Below are 23,713 nucleotides of genomic sequence, written 5' to 3' on the forward strand. Positions count from 1 at the left end.
ATGTACGTGCACACTTGAAAAAAGATTGTTTAAGGGTCATATCTTTCAGTATTACTTAAAAAGAAACAGACAGCAGTTTTCTATTCAGCAAACACTGAGCTTTCCCCAAATACTGCTTCCTAAGCATTTCACTCATAAACCCCTATTTTTCTTTTCCCCAGTCCCGTACATCACCACACACCCTGTGTTTTAAAATTGCACTATGGACCTAAAAACAAGTGTATAAGTATGACAGGTGATCAGAGAAGAGTTTTAGTAATGTCTTACAAAACACATTTCCCCCCCTTCAGAAAACAGTGTGGAAGACGAGAACAATGAGCATGTGCTCATAGTGGTCTGCTAAGATTAACTGAGGAAAATATGTTCAGACCAAAAAAGCTGCTGGTGTATTGTACAATGTCTGGTCATAATAACTATTCAACTAAAGTCTGTTGTACAGAGTAGGACTGATAGGTACCCTTCCTCGCTTCTAAACCCTATCAAACCCCATGCTTTTATTAATGTAGCCTAAAATCAAGTTTGGCAGTTCTAGCGATGATAAGCTTTTAACTTATATTTACAGTTTAATCCTTTAAGGCGTTAGACTATGAAGGAATAGAAAGCAAATTCTTCTAGAGACAGTTTGTATAAGATCCTTTTCTGGGCTTTATGTACTTGGATGCAATAAATGTTGGGTTGTGGGAGGATGGAGGGAGAAAGAGAGACAGACTGTGCGACTAGCCTGAGTATCAGAGGACAGGCCTGGAGGTGCTTGAGCTCAAGGAAAATAGAAAGGGCTCTAGGAAAAGATTGGCGTTGAAGACTGCTTCTGACTTTAAACGTAAGGCCAGACTCAATAGCACTAAGCATGAGCTGATGAGCTCCCCACCATCCTGGAACAAAGCTCCGTTTTCCTCCTTGGATTAAAATCCCATCTGTGTGCAAAATGCTCACAATGGGGTGGGAGGCAAAGGAAAGGAAGGTCTCTAAAGAGCTCTCCAGTTAGGGTGGACGGCAGTGAATAAGGTCGTGGTTTCTGGAATCAAGATGTGGTGTGATTCCTGTTCTAATAGCTAATTATCTTGGGAAGACTGTTTACTTGCTTTGTGCATCTTTTCTCACTTGTAGAATGGATTTTGGAAGAGTATCTACCTAATGAGATTGTTAGCTATTAAGAAAATGGACATAAAACATAGTAAATGTTGAATAAATCTAAAACAGTAAAAGGTGAATAGCTGCTATTATCATGGTATTGCTTATCTTGTGATGTCGTACTCAGCTCCAAATTCTCCACAAGTAAATTTTAAAGAGAAAAGAAAACAGCAATACTTAACAAGAGGTGGGCTTGGTGGTATATACATGTCATAACAGCACAAGAGAGTCTGAGGCAGGAGGACTAAGTTCTGGACCAGCCTTGGCAATGTAGTGAGTTTCGTCAGAGGAGTCTATGCTGTGGAACCCTTAAAAATCAAACAAGCTCCCTAAAATTTAAAAAAAGGTAAACATCTCCAAGGGATGAAGTATCCAGTTATAATGTGGGTTCAGGAATTGGTGGAAATAACTTGGCGGGGGAATCTGGAGCCAGATACCCTGGGTGAAACAAGGACCTGGGCTGTAGTTGCCTGAGAAGGCTGAACTCATCTGCTCTCCACTGTTGCTTTAAAAAGCTGTGGACCTGAAGTGCAGACAGAAAGAAGCCCACTGCCAGATGGCTCAGCCTCAGGAGCCGTAAATTCCCTACTGTCTGTCACCTAGTACAAGAGCACTGGGCTTGGAGGTCATGGGCTCCCTAACTACAGTGACCTGCCTTGAAACTGCTGGGAGAAGAAGGAGAAAGTCTGAGATTGTAGAAAGAAGGAAGACCCTCAGAAGATTGATACAGTCACCAGGAGATAAAGTCACTTGAAATCAAATGGAAATAGTAGAATGATTTCAAAATGACTAGTCTAAAGATCTATAGAGACAGAAGTGTTCATCAAAAAACAAGATGTTGCTGAGCGGTGGTAGCTCACACCTTTAATCCCAGCCCTCGGGAGGCAGAGCCAGGAGAATCTCTGTGAGTTTGAGGCCAGACTGGTCTACAGAGTGAGATCCAGGACAGGCACCAAAACTACACAGAGAAACTCTGTCTCGACACCCCCGCCCCCCCAACAACAACAAAACGAAAAACAAGATGTTATGAATAAGAAATATGTAAACATGAAATTGATGGATTTAGAGATGGGGTTTTTAGAACTAAACCCACACATGAAAAATAGACTCCAATCAGATGGATTTGAAGGGAAAATGAGTGAATTAGAGCAAAGTCCTTGGAGTGGTGGGTGGTGTAGCTCAGTAACAAAGAGCTATGCATGGGGTTGGGGGTTCAGTGTTATTTTCCAGCTTGAGAAAGAGAAGTATGAGAGAGACTTGGGGGTAGAAGTAGGATTATCAAGGTTTTAAGGTCCCTGGATGTGACAGTGCATGCTTTTAATCCCAGCAGGGTTAGAACCAAGGCAGGTGGAGCTCAATGAGTTTAAGGCCAGCCTGGTCTACATAGTGAGCTTCAGGCCAGCCAAGGCTACTTAGTGAGACCCTGTCTCAAAAAAACAAAGAATAACCAAACAAAAGAGTTTATGGTCATCCTCAGCTATACAGATTATTCTGGGCTGAATGAGATACTGTCTCAAACAAGATTAAAAAAAAAGATTAAAAAAATAAAGAGAAATTGCTGGGAGGTGGTGGCACATGCCTTTAATCCCAGCACTTGGGAGGCAGAGGCAGGTGGATCTCTGTGAGTTCAAGGACAGCCTGGTCTACAGAGCGAGTTCCAGCGAGTTCTACACAGAGAAACCTTGTCTTGAAAAACAAAACAAAGAAAGGAAAGAACAAGAGAAATTAAAAGATAGGAATATAAATCGAAAGGTACTAATTTATATGTATTGGAAGTTAAAAAAAAAGTGATATGAATGGCAGGAAACCATATTGGAAGAGATGAGAGTGTATTAGACTTTTAAGAAAAGTCGAATTCCTCTGGTTGAAAGTATGTTCAAATTGGTGAAGACAAAAACAAACAAAACAACCCCAAACCTCAAAACCAAAAATTTCCTAAGACCGTAGACATGTTTAATTCTAATTATTTTAACCTGTATAAACAAGTGAAAAATTGGTTATAAATTTTGGTCAAAAATTGAAGGAATTGTGATCACCTGGGTTATGGTGTGGCGCTGTAGTCCTAGCTACTTGAAATGCTTAGACATAAGGATCACTTGAACACAGGAATTGGGGGCTAGCCTGGGCAACATAAGGAGCATCATCTCTTTAAAATTCACGATGATAATAGTTACATCTATGTAGAAGGATTGTGGGGTTGTTGGATTGTGGTGGGTTTTGTGTGTGTGTGTATTTTAATTAAAATTTTTTTTTCTAACTTTTATATTGAACATGAGTTATTAGTCAGGGTTCAATAAAGGAACAGAAATGAAAGAATGAAAAAAATATAAAAGGGATTTATTAGAGTGGCTTAGAGGCTGTGGGCCAAGCAGTCCAACAGTGGATCTTCAGGCCAAGAGTCTGGTAGTTGTTCAGTCCACAAGGCCAGAGGATGTCTCAGTAGTCCCAGTCTGGTGTTGGAGTCCCAGGGAAGTCCTAGACAGCTGTCAGTCTTCAGTGCCTGTCAGAATCCTGGAAAAGTCCGTTTTAACACCCCGAAGCCTCTGGAACAAGACATCTTGCCAGCAAGAGTGAAGGCAAACAGGCAAAAGGCATGTCCTTTTGTATAGACTGCCACCAAAAGGTGTGGCTTGCTGGTAGGTCTTCCCACCTCAATGATCCAGTCAAGAAAATCCTTTCACAGGCTGCCCAGCTGCTTAGGTTTTAGTTGACTCCAGACATAGTCAAGTTGACAGCCAAGATTAGCCATCAGACATATTTCTTAGGACTCTTGAGTTTAAGCTGGAGAATTTGATGTTCACTGGCCAGGTGCTGAATGGCCAAATATCACCATTACGTCTCTTGGGACACCAAATATATCTGAACCATAGTAAAATAATTATCATGACTTTATTGTAGGCTATAATTTTTGATCCATATTTTTGAAATCCCAAAGCTCTAGAAACTGGCAAAAAAAATTTAGAGTTGAATGTCTTAGTTGAGGTTCCTGCTGCGGTAATGAAACATCATGGGAAGGGAACGGTTTATGGGATTTACACTTTCTCAGCACTCTTCATCATTGAGGGAAGCCAGGACAAGAACTCAAACAGGGTAGGATTCTGGAGGCAGGAGCTGATTTAGAGGCCATGGAAGAGTGCTGCTTACTGGCTTCCTCTCCATGGCTTGCTCAGCCTGCTTTCTTATAGAACCCCAAACCATTAGCTCAGGGATGGTACCACCTACAATGGGCTGGGCCCTGCCCAATAATCACTGCTTAAGAAAATGCCCTATAAGCTTGCCTACAGCCTGATTTTATGGACACATTGTCTTAATTGAGGCTTCCCTCTCTGTTGACTCAGGGTTGTGTCAAGTTGACATTAAAATGGCCAGCATATTGGAAATGAATCAATTTGACAGTGAAACAAACTAACATGAAGCTCTGTGTAGCTGTGGGAGGCAAATGTGTGTATTTTGTTTGGCACCTGTCAAAAGTGTCTGTTAAATGGCAAATTGCATGGGTTTCTTCTGGGGCATTTTATAACTATGTTAGCACACTCACTGTGTCAGCCTTCCTGCAGTCTGTAACATTCTGAATTCTAAAATATATCTAGCTTCCAGGGAGGGTGGCCCTTTATTGAGCATTAAAATAGTCAACTGTGGAGTATTTGAACTGGTAAAGGATCAATAACTTTTTATAAGTCAGTTGCTATTCTTTTGTTTCCTATAGCCAAGGCTAGCCTTGAACTTACTATGTAGCCAAAGATGACCTCTTTAAAATTTGATTTGTGGGATGACAAGATGGCTTCCTCCACCTGAGTACATGGAAGTGTACACTCCATGAAAGGAACAGATAGTCAAGCTAGACCTGGCAAAACCTCCAAAGTAGTGTGGGAGGAAAGAAAAGAAATACCAATAATTAGCAAAACAGAACATCACTAAAAAAATTCATAGGAAATAGTAAAACCCTTTCTATAATAACTTTAGATGTAAATGGCCTCACCTTACCACTAAAAAGATGTAGACTAATGGACTGGATTAAAAAGCAAGAACCAAGTATATGTTGTCTTCAAGAAATGTACTTAGCCAGCAAAGATATCAAAAAACTCACTATCAAAGGATGGAAAAAAAATTGCCAAGCAAATGGAAGCCCTGTATAAGCAGACATAACTGTCCTTATATTAGATACAGTGAGCTTCAAGCCAAAACTAATGAGAGAGAGGGGGCATTGCATATCAGTAAAGGCAGCATTGCATCAAGAGGACAGAACACTTGTAAATAGTTGGCCAGCCTTGGGTACATTCTTACTCCCACACCCATCTGGGTGGGTGCTAGTGTGTGTGTAGGGAGTCAGTGAGTGGAGGTGGTGTTCATATATGTGGAGAAGCAGGAAGTAGTCTTGAGTGAGCAGCAAGAGTCACGCTGCCAGTACCTTGTGGAGTGTAGAGTGACGTGGTGTCATCCTCCTAGCAAGAGAAAAAGTTACATAGTGTGGCACATAGAGACACTGTTAAGACAGCCCTGCAAATCAGTTAATCCAGAGAAAGCTTCATTCGTCAAGGTCCAGTCATCTTTCTAAAACGTTACCACCCAGTTTGCACGTGGCTCCTCTGGTGTTTGAACTTTGTACCATGCTTTATTGCCTGCGCAGTATTTGTATTTTATTTCACCCATTGCTGCCTGAAGTCAGCCAACTAGATGAGCAGCCCTAAGCCCTCCTAACTGCTCCCTTCCACGCAGTTTAACAACATGTGCTTTATGTGGAATTAGTTCTTAAATTTTTTAAAAATTTCGCCCTGTCCACCCACTCCCACGTATTTGTGGTGTTTTGTGTGTGTGTGTGTGTGTGTGTGTGTGTGTGGTCAGGAGACAACTTTTAGGAATTAGTTCTTTGTATTATGTTGGTTCCAGAGACTAAACTCAGGGTGAGCCTGTAGTGAGAACCTATAAACAAACAAAAATAGCATTTAAGGGTTTGTTTATTTATTTATTTTTGCATTCAGCAGTATAGAATGGATTTTTGTATTAGTTTGAAATTCTTACCTGCTTGACAATAGATAGAACCTTAAAATATTTAATGGTTCCATGACGTTTTACCTCTTTTTGTTACACTGAATGAACTGGTGTACAAAACCAATCTGATACTAAAAGGTGATATAGCTAAGAAATTCATTTCTTGGATTGAATTTCTGGTTTGTTTAGAGACTAAAAAGCTTTTGACTGTGGTGGTCCTTTCTTGCATTTGTCCACAGGGAAAATTCCCTCCAGACATACCTACTTCTATGTAGACAGTAACTTTATTAACGCCCCATGTTAGTGTTTCCTTTTTTAACACACTAGAATTGCTTACTTGGTAGAGGAGTGGATTTTCTGAAAGAGTGACTTTACATAGACTATCTTAGTTGCCTATCTAAATGGTGGCTCTTTCCCCAGGCTAGCAGGATAGTGTGTGTGTGTGTGTGTGTTTGTGTTTGCAGGGTAAAGAGAGTCCCAAAGCAGCGAAGGGCAGTGACAGGTCCTAAATTCTCAGGGTGCTGTGTAATGCAGTATACAGTGCAACCAGAGGGTAGTGCCACAGTGGCCTTTTAAAGAAGTTTATAACTACATTTTAATTAAAAAAAGTTTCTACTAACTCACACAGAAGGGGTCACTTGCAAACAATATTATTGTAAAAGGATTAATACAGATTTCTAAAGTTTTCTCAAATTTCTTTAAGCTTGATGATATATATAGCAAAACAAACATTTCATTCCCTGAGCCCCAGAGCTAGTCTAAACAACCATCTAATTGAAATACAAGAAAATTATCTCTTTGACAAATAAACAGTCCTCATGTGCTGTCTTTGAAGTTAACCACATTAGAGATTTGAACATCTTGGCTTATGGCCATGATTGAAGAAGTCTTAAGTCCTTTCTAAAACAGTTTTCAAAATTGTTTTCCCTCAGCGCTGCTGAGATCGTATCAGTTTTAGTTCTTAGTAGGTTGAAGTTTAAGCTGCTCTGTCATAAAGGTGATGCAGACGCCTTGTGGCTAAGTCTTTGTTCTCACACAATGAACTGGTTAGTGTATTTTAGTGCGAGATAGCATATGAAGGCACATTAAAGCATGCATTAACGCTGGGCTTGGTGGCAATCACCTTTAATCCCAGCACTGGGAGGCAGAAGCAGGCAGCGGATCTCTGCGAGTTTGAGGCCAGCCTGGTCTACAGAGCAAGTTCCAGGACAGCCAGGGCTGTTACACAGAGAAACCATGTCTCAGAAACCACACACACAAAAAAACCAAAACAAAAAAGCTGTACATTAACAAATTCCATTTGGACTTGTCTGTTTTATTTAACCTTTGTCTAAATGTATGTAATTGGACTGTTTGGATTTGAGCTGTAATAATAAAGCACAATTTTATTATTAAATCCAGTAAGCACTAAATATTTAGAATAAAATAGTATTTTAAATAACAGAAAGGAAAAGAGATCCACCTGGCTGTGCCTCCAAAGTTCTGGGATTAAAGGTGTGCGCCACTGCCGCCCCCTGGCTGATTTGTCTTTTTTCTAATGGGTGGATGGGGTGTATGATCAGATGGCCTTTGGATGAGTTCATCCCTATGTTTAAATATCCTAAGGATATTCTTTTTCTTTCTTTCTTTTTCTTTCTCTCTTTTTTTCTTTTTAGTTTTTCGAGACAAGGTTTCTCTGTGTAAGCGTCAGAGGTCAGTGACAGAGTCCTAGATTCCCAGGGTGCTGTGTAATGCAGTATACTGTGTAACCAGAGGATAGTGCCATGGTGGCCTGGAATTCACTCTGTAGACCAAGCTGGCCTAGAACTCGCAAAGATCTGCCTGCCTCTGAGGATTAAATGCTGGGATCAAAGGCATGTGCCACCATGCCCAGATTTCTTTCTCTTTTTAATTAATTTTTACATTTATTTTGTTTGTTTGTGTTTATTTATTTATCTGTTTATTTTGTGTGTGTGTATAAGGATGCTTGAATGCCATAGCACATGTGTGGAGGTCAGAGGATAACTTGTGGAGACAGTTCTGTCCTATTGTAGGGTCCTGGGATTGAAATCTGGTCATCATCTCATTAGGTTCCATCTGTTTTTTTCCCATGTAACCCGGGAGAGTCTTGAACTCTCAATGTGGCCCTGGTTGGCTTTGGATTTGCAGGGATAATCCTTCCTCAGCCTCCCAAGTGCTGGATTTCAGGAGTATACCACCACACCTAGCTTAAGGATGCTTTGTAGAGAAATGAATATCTGTGCTTACAGATATATTTGCTTCAGAAAACAGGGATCTGGGCTTCAGCATTCCTTTCTCTGTCAGCTCAGCATTCCGCCTTTGTTTGTACTAAGTGAACAGAGTCTGTTCTTCCACTGGTGGGAACGCACAAACCACACCTGAGCCCTCTGACTTTGGTTCTTTGTGAAGCGTGCCTACATTCTGAAGACTTGATGGTATCCTGTAAATATCAAGTCAGATGTAGAGGGCTGTAATGGTGTGTGTGTATGTGTGTGTGTGTGTGTGTGTGTGTTGCCCATAAATCTTGTCTTTTTAAAAATTTTTTTCTCCTTGAGACAAGAGTCTTACTGTGTAGTCCTGGTTTGCTAGTAACTTGTTGTGTAGACCAGTCTGGCCTTGAATTCTTAGAGATCCCTCTAACACTGCTTCCTAGGTGCTGGGAAAAAGTTATGTGCCTTTTTTGGGCATGATCTTGCTTCTCTAAATTTGCTAAATTCTTCGCCTTACTCCCCAAGGACTGCTTGGAAAGGCTGGTGGGAATGGGAGTGGGAGAAGGGGAGGGTGATGGCTGAATGCAAATTCCTAGGGCGGTGGGAAGCGTTCCCTCCTAGAGCTGATATTTCCTGTAAATCTTGGCTTTGGTTGTGAAACTCATCACAGACCTCAGGATGAGCCAGATGAAGCTTGGAAATGGTGATTCAGAATTGCATATAGTTTTTTTGGAGACTCATCAGACATGCTTTAGACTCCAGATTGTAGTGCTTGGTGAGGTCCTTACAAAGATAGAGTTTAATATTTGTTTCGCACTGTTGTGAGAATTGAAGTTCAGAGAGGTTAATTTGTTTCTCTAGGGAAACACAGGTAGCTTATTCCCTTAACAGGTATTAAATATCAGAAGTGAGATTTGATCCCACATCTTTTAATTTCCCATTGTAATATACTCTGAAACAAATGAAGGATTGGTTTTCTTTGGATTTTGTATAAGATGAAAACCACATATTTAAAGAAATGGTAATTACTTTCCGCTTACATTTTCTTATTGATCCTTCTGACATCATTATCTAAGCTGTCCTTAGCTGAGGAAATAAATGAAAGGTCAAGAGTTCCTCCACAGTAGGGATTCATCTCACACTCAGGGCCTCTGACTCATCCTTCTTTGCTGTCTGTATTATACTACAAAGCTACTAGTTGAGAAGTCCTTAAAGTGAATTCTGTATCCAGTAGGTACACACACTAATTAAAGAAATCCTCTGACAGTGTGTTTAGTAATCAGGTTTCAACTTTTGACTTTCCAGTTTTCTTTTACACATGAAATTTAAATTATTTTACTTAATTTTTTTTGTTTTTTACATTTATTTAAATACGTGTGCCCCTCTGTGCCATATTTCATGTTTGTTGATGTCAGAAGACAACTTGATGGAGTTGGTTCTCCTACGTCCCGAGTCCTGGGGGTTGAACTCCAGTTATCATGCTTGGTAAATGTCTGTATCTGCTGAGCCATCTCATCAGCTCCATACATGTAGTGTTTTCAACTAAGAGGAAATATTCTCTTGTGGGATCCACTTAATGGTATGTCTTATCAATGGCTTAACTCACTTAGCTTGGATTTTGAGCAGCTTGGATTGTCTAGTTATTAACTTGGGAAAACCAATTTTGCTTTGTGCTTTCTAGTTAAAATGTCCCAGGTAAGAGAATAATTTTTGATGAGTTTGTTTGCTTTAGAGATTTTGCACTTTTCCTTGACGCTAACAGTTTGAATGTTATCTTTTTAGTGTTTTAATTATTAAGATAATGTAGGATGGAAGCTGGAGAGGTAGTCTGCAGTTAGGACTGCTTACTGCTCTTTCAGAGAACCCTAGTTTGGTTGCCAGCACTTGTATCAGGTGCCTCTTCTAGCCTCCATGGGCACCTGTAAATACATGATATATATACATGTGAGTGCGCACACACACATAAAAATAAAAAAAATAAAACCTTTAAGATGCAGGATAAAAATTCAGAAACTTGGGTTCAGAGAGTTTAAGTATTGTGCCTATAATTACATTAAGTTTTGGGACTAGTATTTAAACTGCAACGTGTCTTATTATACTATTTGTATCAATTTTCTACAATTTTGAGATCTAAAACAGCAATCAGCAGTGATGTATAGGATTAAAATATTAAGCAGACTTTTGCTTTAGCCAATATTCCTATCTTACACAGGGAACAATTACTAGTAATCTTCTAAGAAGCTGCTAATCTGTTAATACTGCTAATAATTTAAAATCCTATCAAAACATCAGAGATGAAAATCTTTTGCTTTAGAAATAACCCACAAGTAGCCTTGGGCCATGGGCAATTGTAAAAACAAACAAACAAAAAAACTCGTGGTAGCTTATTTGTTGGTGAATCCCCAGCACTCAGCAAGCTGAGGCAGGAGGATTGCATTTTTGAAATCAACCTGGGCTACACACAGCAAGACCTGTCTTAAAAACAAACAAACAGGGCTAGTGAAATGGCTCAGCAGGTCAGGGTGCTTGCCACTGTGCCTGATGGCCTGAGTTCATTCTCCCGGACTCACATGGTGGACAGAGAGCACCAACTTGAAACTCATTGTCCTCTGATCTCCACACACGTGCCATGGCACATGTGAGGCCGTGCACATAATAAATAAGTGCAAAGAATTGAAGAAAAAAAAAAAACGCAAACAAATGGTGCCAGGAGTACTAGTTCCTACTTTTAATCCTAACTGTCAGGAGGCAGAGGCAGGTAGATCTCTATGAATTGAGACTAGCCTGGTGAGACCATAGTGACTTCCCGGCCCGTTTAGGCTACATAGTGAGACACTGTCTCAAAATATCACAAAAACAAAACAAGCAAAAAAGAAGTAAAAAGTAACCTTTATAAAAAATGTTGAAATTTCAAGTAGCCTATTAAAAAATTATGTATATGGAGTGTTTTGCTTTTATGTATGTCTGCATACCTCTTGTGGGTTATTGGTGCACACAGAGGCCAGAAGAAAGCATTGAGTGTCCTGGAACTGGAGTTACAGATGATTGTAAGTCACAATGTAGGTGCCAGGAATTGAATCTGGGTCCTCTGGAAGAACAGACTGCTGAACCATCTCTTCAGCCTTCTCTAGGTAGCCTATTTTGAAGAGTATGATTGCAAAATTTCTTTAAATAGTATTTAAAAATTTCACTTTTGGTTTTTCGAGACAAGGTTTCTCTGTATAGCTTTGCACCTATCCTGAAACTCACTTGGTAGCCCAGGCTGACCTTGAACTCAGAGTTCTGCCTGGCTCTGCCTCCCAGAGTGCTGGGATTAAAGGCATGTGCCACCACTGCCCTGCTAAAATTTCACTTTCATCATGCTTGATAAGCATAGGAAAAAGGAAATAAAATGAGGGAAATAGATTTTGGAATGAGGACAGGTGTAGCCATAAGTTTTCTCAGGTCCTGCCGGGCCCTGAGGTCCCTCAGCTGCTTATAAAATAATCATTTAGAGGCTTAACATTATCTATCAACTGTATGGGACTATGGCAGGCTTCTTGCTAGCTACCTCCTATAGTTTAACTCAACCCATAACTATTAATCTATATATTGCCACGCGTTCCATGGCTTTACCTGCATCCCATTACATGTTGCTCCTAGGATGGCAGTATGGCGTTTCCCCCACTCTGCCTTTTTCTTTCCTGTCTTTCTCCTTGGATTTCCCCCTGCCTCTAAGCTGCCTTGTCATAGGCCACAGCAGCTTATTTATTAACCAATAGGAACAACATAAATTCACAGCAACAGAAAGACATCCCCCAGCACCAGTATTTTATAAAAGAGAAGCAGAAACATATTGGTGGGCAACCCTTGTCATTCTTGGTACTGAGGAGGCTGAGGCAGAAGATCTTGGGTTTGAGGCTGGCCAGACTGATGTACCTTAATGAGGAGACCTTCCTTTGGAGGAGGGGCAGTGGGAAAGAAGTGGGTAGAGATTATTAGTACACTATTACTTTGTGAAACTGTTTCTGTTATGTGTGTGTGTAGGATTTGTAGCTACAATGTAAAATGTATTCATAGTGAATATGCTTTCCAATTCCAAAGTTAGGGTTTTTGTTAAGCTTCAAGAGTCTGGTTCAGAAGTTCAGAATGGGACTGAAGTATGTATCCACAATTTAAATATATATATATATAGATATAGATATAGATATAGATATAGATATTATATATCTATATCTATATATATCTAAGATTTTAATTCTCTTATTCTTTGAAAGATGATTACTTTTGACAGGCGTGGTAGCACATGCCATTAGTCCCATCGCAGAGGCAGAGGCAGAGGCAGGTGGACTCTTGAGTTCCAGGCTAGCCTGGTCTACAAAGTTACTTTCAGGACAGCTAGGGCTACACACAGAAACCCTGTTTCAAACCTGTCCCCCCCCCCCAAAAAAAAAAAAGATTATTAATTTTTTTGTTATTGTTTATCGAGACAGGGTTTCTCTGTGTAGCTTTGGAGCCTTTCCCGGAACTCATTTTGTAGACCAGGCTGGCCTCGAACTCACAGAGATCCGCCTGGCTCTGCCTCCCGAGTGCTGGGATTGAAGGTGTGTGCCACCACTGCCCGACCTTTGTTTTTTTGAGACAGAGTCTAAGTATGTGTTTCAGGCTCACAACCTTCCTGCCTAAGTCTTCCAAGTGCTAGGATCATAGGCATAAGTTACCACTCTAGGGTAACTTTTAATTAATTAGTCAACTTTGTGTTTTTGAGACAATGTGTGTTTCCATAGCCCAGGCTGGCTTGGATCTCACAGTCCTGTCTCTGCTGCCCATGTGCTGGGATTATACACAAGTGTAACAATGTCTGGCCGAGGAATACTTTTTATTTATTTTAAAGATTTATTTTATTTTAAATTGATGTGTGTGTGTGTGTGTGTGTGTGTGTGTGTGTGTGTGTGTGTTTGTGCACATGTCAGTGCAGATACCCTCAGAGTCCAGAAGAGGGTGTCAGATTCTTTGGAGCTGTAGTTTCAGGTCTTTGAGAATTGCCTAACATTGGTGTGTTTTTAAACACTGAGCCATTCCTCCCAAGGAAGTTGTTTTTTTTTTTTTTGTTTTTTTTTTCTGGAGCTGAGGACCAAACCCAGGGCCCAAGCGCTCTACTACCACTGAGCTAAATCCCCAACCCAGAAGATTTTTTAAATTAAAAATTATGTGGTAGTTGTTATTGTTATTATTAATGTGTATGGGTGTTTTGCATACATGCATGTCTGTGCTTGCCTGGTCATTTAGGAAGCAGAAGAAATTGTTGGGTCCTGTGGGACTGGAGTTAGAAATAGTTGTGAGCCTCCATGTCAGTGCTGGAACTTGAACATGGGTCCTCAGGAAGTCTAGCCAGTGCTCTTAAGTACTGAACTATCTCTCCAGCCCCTAAAGGAAGACTTAGATTTCAGTTCCATCATTTCAAAACCAACCAGGTAAATGTGATTATTTTTCAGAACATTTTCGTTAAAAAATGCATTCTATATTAGAGACCATACTTGACTTTACTCTCCTGTGGAAAATGGTAAGCATTAGGAGTTAGACAAAGGACATACCTCTAACCCCGTATCTTTAAATTTTTAACAGTGTGGAACCTTTATGAACATTTGTGGTCACTTCTGAGTCTCATAAAATTTTAGTATGAAATAATTTTACTGATGTTTAAATTGATTTGTCCAAGCTAAATGTCTGAGATAGAAGCTTCTACTAATAGTAATTAGTAGTAGTAAATTTGCTATTCTCTTTCTTCCCCTTCCCTTTTTAAAAACAGTGTGTTTCTATGTACTCCAGGCTGCCCTCAAACTCTGTGTAGTACAGGCTAGCTTTGAACCTTGTGCGCTCTTGCCTCAGCTTCCGCATGGCTGGGAGTATATGTGAATGCTATTACACTGATGGCCTCTAAATTCTTGGAGGGTGGGAAAGAAAAGCTTTTTTCTTTTGATTAAGAAAAAAAAGTCATTCTGACAGAAATGAAATTGTGGTTGAAATGTTAAAAACAAATCTAAGAAAAGTAGTTTCTGAAAGTATTTTGTACGATGCTGTAGCTACATAGAAAGCTGTGTGTGACTGGATTAGTGCCTCGTGGATAAAATGGTGTGAGACTTGGGTATTTATAAAAGTCTCAGACATGCTAGAACACCTTGAGTTTATTCCAGTGATACTGGGTGCTGTAGTGTATGTAATTAGCCCCAGTTCTGAAGTCAGACTGTCGTGGCTTGGGTTTCGGGTCTATGAAGTATGACTTGAGATGGATTATTTGATCACTTGGAGCTTCAGAGTTTTCCCTCTGTAAAATTTAAAGTGTGACAGTAATGCATCTTCTGCCAGGGCTGCCGTGGTTCTGGTGGGAGAGTACTTGGTGACTTACACAGTGTTGTGTCTAGTGTAATCAAGGCCGACACGGGTTTTATGTACACCTGAGGCTGCTAGAAGATGCCAAAGTAGAGTTGTTCCCCTTGAGGCTATTGCCCTGTGAAACCGCATACACAAGTCAGGTCACATATTTTTATTTCATTGATAGGAAACAGAAAACAGGACTGGAGAGATGACTCCGGAGTTAAGAGCACTTGCCGCTTCAGTAGCGAACCTGATTTTGTTCCCAGCACCTACAGTGGCTCACAATGGGCTGTAACTACAGTTCCAGGGACTCTTATTGCCCTCTTGCCTCCACAGGCACTCCATGCATGTAGTGCACTTACATACATGTGCGCAAAAAACTCATAAAAAAATAAATCTTAAAAGAACAACAACAGAAAGCATTATGGTTCAAGGCAGACTAGAGATTGAATTGTGTTTTCTCCATCTCTCTCTGACTCTGAGAACTCCAGTCTCCCAAGCTCCCACTTTCTCTATCAGTGAGCTGCAGCTCCATCCTCCCTCCACACTTGGTCTTCTAGCAGGGTCTGCTGGTTATCTCCAAATGCCTCCTGGGTCCAGCTGCCTCATATCCATTCCTGCATTTGTGCTTCAGACTGCTTACATGTGTCCCCTGGATTGCTGTGCCAAGCTTCTGACGTGCTTCTTTGCTTTCATGACTTTCTTCTCCGTTCCACACATACAAAGTCCGGGTAATCTTTTAACAAAGAAAGATTACATTTTTTCCTTTGTTTAAAACTAAACGACAGTGGCTTCCTGTTAGGTCCTAGGCTCATTGTGTCTCGTAGGTCTGTGTCTTGCACTGGCCAGATGATGTTCTCCTTGGTTTTTTTTTTTTTTTTCCTTTAGAGTGGTGGTTGAGTTTGTCCTTTAGGTTTGCTTTGTGTGGAATGGCCTTCCCCACCTAGCTCTTGTAACTTAGTTCTCCGTTGGCAGAGAGAGAACTTCCTTGACTACCCTTCGCAAAAGCAATCCCTGCATTGATGTCTTGGTTGTAATTCTCTGGATACTGCCACAGCCAGCAGAGTGACAGGCCAAGAGAGAGAGGCAAGAAAGCACTTCATTTCAACACAACTAAGTAGCTAGTGTTGGTTCAAACATCAGGAGTCTGAGCAGAGTAGTTTATTTTAGTCATATTTTAGCACAGCAAAATTTGATGAAAACTTTCTTGGTGATAACTCAGTCCCATGTACTATAATAAAGCTTAAGACGTGATTACATTACGTTGAAACTCTTTGTAAAGTACAAGTGACAGCTTCCATAAAGATGGGGTCATTGATTGATGATAAGGGTCTAGCTAGGGGAGGATCTGGTATGGTCTTGGCCACACAGATAGTGCAAAGGTCACCAGGCTATTAACCACATCCGCTCCCAGTCTTCTGGATGGATAACAGGTTATGCATCCCTTCCTTTGAAGGAACAACCCTGTCTGTTTAACATTTCTAACATTTCTGGTTCCCCTAGTGCTTATCTGTGAGCACAAGGACCTCTGTGCCTCCCATATAACACTTTTGATTATTTGGTTCTTGTCTGTTTCTTGGTTATTCATCAACACTTCAGATTGAATGTAAATTCCATAAAAGGAGCATTGTTTATCTTGCTGAATCTCTGAGGTCTAGCATGGAAAAGGAGATGATGCATATATATATATATATATATATATATATATATATATATATATATATATACACACACACACACACATACATATACATAAATATATATAGTGTCCGTTACTGGATAAATGTGTAATGTGTATGTGTATTAGACAAGGTCTCACTGTGTAGTCCTGATTGGCCTGAAACTTGCTACATAGACAAGGCTGGTCTGAAACTCACAGAGATCCACATGCCTTTGCCTCCTTAGTGCTAGAATTAAAGGCATGCACAACACTAAATAAATATTAATGAATGCTAGGGAAGCAGCGTTCTGTACTTTTAAATAGTTTTCATTGAGCACCAGACATTTGTAGGTCACTGAAAATTAAACACTTGTGTGTATGCCTGAGAGAGAGTTTTGTTAGCAATTTTTACTAAATAAACTTTAGTCACTCAAGTGTTATTGTACACTTCAAATTCTCCAATAAATTGTCAGTTTCCATTTAAAGACTGTTTGAAAATGGGACATTAAAGTGAAATACAACCTAAGAATATGCAGATAACCAGAAGGAAACAGTAGATTTCTTGTAATGTCTCTTGAACTAGCTACATATTCCAGTGTTTATTTGAATGATCTTCTCTAACTAAAACTAAAACTAATATTAGTTGGTTCTTTAAAGAAACTACTCAACTTGTACTGGACACAAGTACACAGTTCTTTCTCTAGGAAGAACTGAAGTGTACCTGATCTGTCGTATAGAGTGAACTCCTTTGTGTTTCAGATAAGGAAGCTGACGGTCAAGTGATTTGTTGAAGGTTAGAAAGGTTTGGCAAGTCCACAATTAAAATTCCCATCTCCTTGGGGCTGGAAAGGTGGCTCAGTGGTTAAGACCATATTTTAAGACCATATTCTGCTCTGTAGAGGACTCTAGATTGGTTCTCAGCACCAGAGTCAGGTTATTTACTCACAACTGCCTGTAATTCCAGCTCTGGGACATATGCCCTCTTCTGGCCTCCTCTGCAGTCACATGTACATAATTGTACCCCAATACATATACATCTCATTAAAAAATAATAAAAATAAATCATAAAAAACAAAACCAGACCAGAATCTTTTGTTTGTTTGTTTGTTTTTTTTCCCTTAAATCTTATACTATGGCTGGGTGGTGGTGGTGGTGGTGGTGGTGGTGGTGGTGGTGGTGGTGGTGCACGCCTTTAATCCCAGCACTTGGGAGGCAGAGGCAGGTGGATCTCTGTGAGTTCGAGGCCAGCCTGGTCTACAGAGCAAGTTCCAGGACAGGTATCAAAACTACACAGAGAAACTTTGTCTTGAAAAACTAAACCAAACCAAACAAACCCCACCCCCCAACCCCCACAACCACCTTATACTATAGTATACCTTTGTTTGTTTTGAGACATGGTCTCACTTTAGCTCTGGCTGGCCTGGAATTCACTATATAGACTAGGTAACTTTGAACTCACAGAGATTCACTTACCTCTGCCTCCTGTGGTAAATCGTTTTATTCAGGGACACAAGTTGTAAGATGTTTTCTTTTGTGAAGAAGATAAAAATTGCTTTAAAAATATGATCTTTTCAACATTTAGTATCATGTGGGAACATCCCTGTGGTGACAACTGGCCACTCAAGCAAAGCCCCAAAGTGGTTTTTTTTTTGTTTTTTTTTTTACTTTTAATTATCATGAAATTGTGACCAAGCAATTAACTAAGAAAAGCATAGATTTTTTTTTTATTATTCCTGTCTTTAAAAAGTTCATGTACATGAAAAGATGAGACAGTTACAAAATAAACCCAGCTACTCTCAAAATAAGGATAGTTATGTTCTTAAAAATATAGAATTTTTTAAAAGAGCAGGGATGCTTTTCATTTTTAAGCCATTTTAAGATGACAAAGTACTGGGATTTAGCTTAGTGATAGAGTGTTTGTCTAGTATTCATGAAGTCCTGTCTGATCCCCATTTACCACACTCATGCCCAGATATGCATATACATACATAACAGTCACAATCATAAGTAAAATTACTATCACAGAACTAGGCATAGTGCCATAGACCTATAATCCCAGTACTTGGGATGCTGAGGCAAGAGGATTGTGAATATAAGGCCAGCTTGAGATATACAGTGAGATTCTATCGCAAATAAAAAAAATGATCTGCACCCCTGTAGTACACATATAATGTGTAGCAGACACTCATACATGTAATTAAGTAAATCTTTAAAAACTAAAAGTAAAATAATTTACAAAAACATTAAATGACTATCAAACCAGTATGTAAATGGGCCTGGTAGTGTAGTGCATGCTTATAATCTCAGGATTTGGGGAGGGTGGCAGGATTGCCTGGGCTACCATGGTGAGTTCTAGGACAGCTGGAAGTAGGTACAAAGTGGAAACTCCATCTCAGAAAACAAAACCAAACCAAAAACTTGCAAAACAAAACCCTCTTGGGCCATTGAGATGGTTCGGTGGGTGAAGGTGCTGGCTACCAAATCTGACAACCTAGAACCAATCCCCAGGACTCCTGTGGTAGGAGACAACTAACTCTTGAAAGATGTCCTTTGACTTCCATGGGCACACCATGGGATGTGTGGGACAACCCATAAATAAATAAAAAACAAACAAACAAAATAACAATAAACAAAAACCAATGGGTGTTAGAAAATTTATATACTGTACAATATATATATTAAAATCTTCATGTAATTTTTCTTTCCATGGAAAACCAATGGTGGTATTTAGGTGTGTTATTCCCAGTCTTTTTTCTATGTATGTATGTTATTCATTTAAAAAAACTCTGTATCTTTGTTTATATTTTTCATTTTACACTATGCCTTTGAGCATTTTCTTATTTCTTTGAAAAAAATCCGTGGAAACATTTCATAATAGCTCTATAATCTGTTATTGAAATATTTCCTTAGTACACAGTATATTTTTTGGTATTGTTAATGCTGAAGTTTGTATTGATATAAAATATTTGTTTATATTGGTTTACTTTTTAATAAATAGCTTCAAAAATGAAATTTCTGATACACATTGCCAAAGACTTTCTAGAATAGAATGTGCTCATTTATCATCCCACTAAAAATATTCTGGAGTGCTTTTTAATTTTATTGTACTCCTAAAAACAGACTGGCTGCGTTTTAAGAGCATTACTATTATTTCCGGGCCTGGAGCATCTGTTGGAAAGATTAGTAGGTGGGTCCACATCTTTGTTCTGCTATCTAGAGTCAGTCAGCTCCTTGGGGTTAGCTGTCTGTTTGCTGTTATAGCAGCCTCCTAACCCAAGATTAGATAAAGTAGACAGAAGAGCAGTTGAGAGGAGTTGAGACTGAACCTAGTGTACACATGCTCTGCCATCTAGCTCACTCCTCAGCCTCCATACTTCTTGTCTTTATCCAATGACTCTGAAAAAACAATCACATCTAAGCAAGTTTGTTGAAGTAATATTTTTGTGTTTAAGTTTCTGAAGGTACTAGTATCTCTAAATATATTTTTCTGAGCCTCAAGAGAAATCACACTGCTTCAATTTTAACACTGAAATTAAGTACATTGTTTTTTCATGGTTCCTTCAATCACAGTTTCAAAAATGATTTTTGTGTGTGTGTGTGTGTGTGTGTGTGAGAGAGAGAGAGAGAGAGAGAGAGAGAGAGAGAGAGAGAGAGAGAGAGAGAGAGAGAGAGAATGTATGCCACATATGTGTAGGTGCCCCGGTAGTCCAGATTCCCTGGAGCTGGCTGGAGTGGTTGTGAGCCACCTGATATGGGTGTTGGGATCTGAACACAGGCCCTGGAAAAACAGCAAGTGCCTTTTCACTGAGACATCTCTTCAGCCCCCAAAGCACACTATCACACCCCTCTACACCTCCCCCGTTTGGTTTTGTGGGGTTTTTTTGAAGCTCAAGGACAGTTTATTAGAGTTCAAGAGGAAAACCTCAAGGTAGGCAAGCTGTAAATCTTTAAACTGGAAAGGAGAAGAATGGAGAAGCCTAGCAGAAAGTCCTGCTGCTTGAGATAAGGCGATCTGAAGGTCAGCCACCTGGCAGCAAGCACCCACTTAAAAATTAAAAAAAAAAAAAAAAAATTGTTGGTGGAGACGTTCTCTATGGTATATATCTGGAGGCCAGAGGATGGACATCGAGTCTTGCCTCCATTAAATGGGTCCTGGGACTTGAATCGGGTCCTAGGCTTGGTAGCAGGCTTTACCTGCAGAGCCACATTCCTCCCTTCCCCTCTGCTCCTTCAGCAAAGTGGGCCCTGGAGACTGAACTCAGGTCCTTCTACTTTCAAGACAAACACTTTGCAGCTGAGCTGCTCCTTCTGCCCATCCCCTCCCCATCACATTTTAATGCCTGATGGTGTTGGACTTCTTCCTGATATATCTCAAACCGATGAAATTGACCACTATTGTATGTGCTCAGTAAATGAGTGCCGCCCTATGCTGTCCTCTGCTAACATAAATATTATCACACAGAGAATAAAGAAGGAATAAACAAAGGCTATTTGGGGCATAAAGCATTTACCGATACCACTCCCTCTCCGTTTCCCCGCAGCTTTTATTAGTTCATTATCGGTTTCTTAACTCACCATAGCTCATTAACATCATTTTCTTGTAGCTTTAAATGCTTGTTTTACAGCTCCTGTACTGAGGAAAGCGAGGTAATCAGACGTGCTTGACAAATAGGGCGTTGGGTAATTTGGATCACAGGGTGTAAAACTTTAGTGCATACCTGGATCACCTGGGTACACGCTAAAAATACCGGACGTCGGAACCTCACTCACCTAGATTCTGATTCACAGTTTAGTGAACCCTGAATACATTTATATTAGATAAGCTGCCCTAAGTGTTTCTGAAGTTCAAGAACATTTGGGATCTGCAACTGATTCCCCGAGGCTGCAGCGTGGAGGAATTCAGCGCGTCTTGCAGCTGTTGCCATGCTTTTAGTTTCCCCCCGCTGAGGTTTCCCAGGCGGCTGCTTTTCGTCTGCAGATGAGGTTTTGCAGGCTGTTACACCACGTCCACAATTTGTCCTGACAGCGTCCCTTTCCCCAGAGCTGTTAAAGGGACCTGAGCTCGCCGAGGTAGAGCGTGCCCATGTGACTACGAACCCGGTTGCCAGCGGCGCGGCCATTTTTGAGGCGGGCACTCAACCTTGTTGCCCTGTAGGGCCGGGAGGGCAACGGGGAGGTGGTTACCAGGACTCAAGATGGCCACCGTGCCCGCTAGCCGGCCCTCTGGCAGGTCAGCTAGCCCGCGTGGCGGCGAGCCTGAGCGAGCCGCGCGGGCGGCGAGCCTCGGCGCTCAGAGCTGGGGGCGGGGCTGCAGCGGCCTGGCGGGGGCGGGGCGTCCGCCCTCCTCCGGCTGCAGCCAATCGGCGTGCGGGGCCATCTCGCCCCGGGCCGCCCGCGCGCGGGGTGTGTGAGGACGCGCTCTCGGTCGCTGAGTGCCAGAGCTAGGGAGCAGCAGTTGCTGTGGTACCTGCTGCTACCGGGGTGGACGCTGAGCATCGGACGCGGGGCGCTGCGCTGCGGGACGGGAAGGTGAAGTCATGACGTCCTCCAGGTAAGCGGAGGGCGGCCGCTACAGCTGTGTCCCGGCTGGGCGTGAGCTCACTGCTCGCGGGAGAACTATCTTCCCTTCCCTTGGATGGTCTGGAGCTACCCTTTGCCGCCGGCCCCCGTCACGTTGGATGTTCTCTTCACACTTAACCAATCAGGGCATTTCTGGTGTCCTCCGAAGTTTTTGGGTCTGTGGCATAAGGCGCTGCCCTATTTGTCGCCACTTGCTCGAGGTGACCCTTGCTCAGATTCCAGGGTCTAAGGCTTGTTTGTGGATGTGTGTAATGAATTTCTCATGAAAATGTCACTACCCCCCCGCCCTCATCGACCCACCCCGGGATGACCCTGGCCCCAGGGGAATGTGCCATGCACAGTGTGTGCCCATGCCTGTGTGTCATGCCTTCTGACAGAACTTCATGGTTGGCCATGAGCAGATCTGCAAAGTTGGCACTTCTCATGTAGGTTGTTCCTAAGTTGTGAAATTGTGTGTCCCTAAAATATTTGCCTATGACTGGAATTAGTACTTTGGTTCTTGAAGGTGCCATATGTTTACCTACTTTTTTATCTGAGCGTCACGAGTTGAAATTAATTTTGTGAGATGTAGAAATATAATGAAAGCAGACTCACCCAATCACAGATCCAGGATTTTGACTGTTCCTTATTTTTTTTGGCAATGGTGATACCTAAGTTGCCTTGCCCACTTTATTTAGCTTCTACTGAATGTTTATGTAAATTTGACTATTTATAAAAAAGATAACTTTCCTCATTTACCCAGTGTTTTGGAATGCCTTTTTAAAAGTAGATCTTGGCCTTTATTTTCCAAAAGAAAGGGAGGCTCCCCCCCCCCCCCGCTCAAATTTAAAGAGAAGTAAAGTTGTGGCTATAAGCTTTAAAGGACCTAAGCCCTGGTAATTTAGTGGCTTTTTGGTGGTGATTTAGGTACTCACTTAGAACCTAGTCCTCAGGTAAGATAGGATGCAGCTTGGTTGCTGTCTTCTCTCTTACATACACAATTATGTAGTAAGATGGACAAAGAGTACTGGTCATTATGCAGGAGAAAGTTAGGTGTGGAAATATGGAGACCCGTGTGGGCTTTTTGGTAAATAACGTTTCGTCATATAAATGTGCCTTTTAGAATTAATGGCATTTTTTTGATGAATTAGGATAGTGTTATATGGCAGCAGTTAATTCCCCTTCTCATTCCTTCTCATTTCCATCATCACAGATAAATTAGGTGTGCTGGCCAAATGCCTTCTAAAGAATCTTCTGTTCTTGGGTGAATTCTTTTTGTTGTTGTTGTTCTGGGAATTGAATTCAGGGCCTTTTGTATGACAAGCATATCCTCTGGGTGGTTTTAATTGCCCATTTTCTTCCTGGCCACTCCTCACTGGAGAAACGTCCAAATCTGAAGCTTCTGTTGTTTAGCAGGCAGCAGCAAGATGTGTCTGTGATGTAGGAATCCAGTAGTTGTTTTCAAGACTGATTTAAAGTTAACACCAACCTTGAATGTATTTTGGAAAGATGGATAAGTGATAGTGAAGGTTTTGTCTGCTTCTTTGGGGTCTGTTTAAAGTCTTGAGCTACAGTGACAGGGATTGAAAAAAAAATCACTGTTGTAGGAACTAAATTGAAGAAAGCTTGAGTGCCTTATTAGTAGCAAAGATAGGAATTGAATCTAGATCTTGATGGCCTTTTAGAAACAGTATACTTTAAATTTTCTGAAAAATTAATACAGATGTGAGACATCTGTAGGAATCTCTTTCTGGTAACTTGGTTCAGGCATAGGCAGGGAGGATGTGGAAGGTGAAGCGGCACTAGATTG

At 41.0% G+C, this 23,713-nt stretch overlaps 1 protein-coding gene across 2 annotated transcripts in view; it reads left to right on the top strand.

The window, feature by feature from the left end:
- Positions 1-23,713, top strand: part of Adk (adenosine kinase) — a 408,688-nt gene that overhangs the window by 4,614 nt on the left and 380,361 nt on the right. Inside the window, exon 1 of one of the 2 annotated variants that reach the window (XM_059273846.1) lies at positions 21,754-21,895. The exons of the other annotated variant lie outside the window; for it this stretch is intronic. Coding sequence (XP_059129829.1) covers positions 21,882-21,895 — 14 coding nt within the window. The 5' untranslated portion in view covers positions 21,754-21,881. Of the gene's footprint in view, positions 1-21,753; positions 21,896-23,713 lie in introns of those variants that run through there. 2 annotated transcript variants of the gene reach the window in all.

The sequence above is a fragment of the Peromyscus eremicus genome, chromosome 9, assembly GCF_949786415.1.
Source record: "Peromyscus eremicus chromosome 9, PerEre_H2_v1, whole genome shotgun sequence".
NCBI classification, from domain to species: Eukaryota; Metazoa; Chordata; class Mammalia; order Rodentia; family Cricetidae; genus Peromyscus; species Peromyscus eremicus.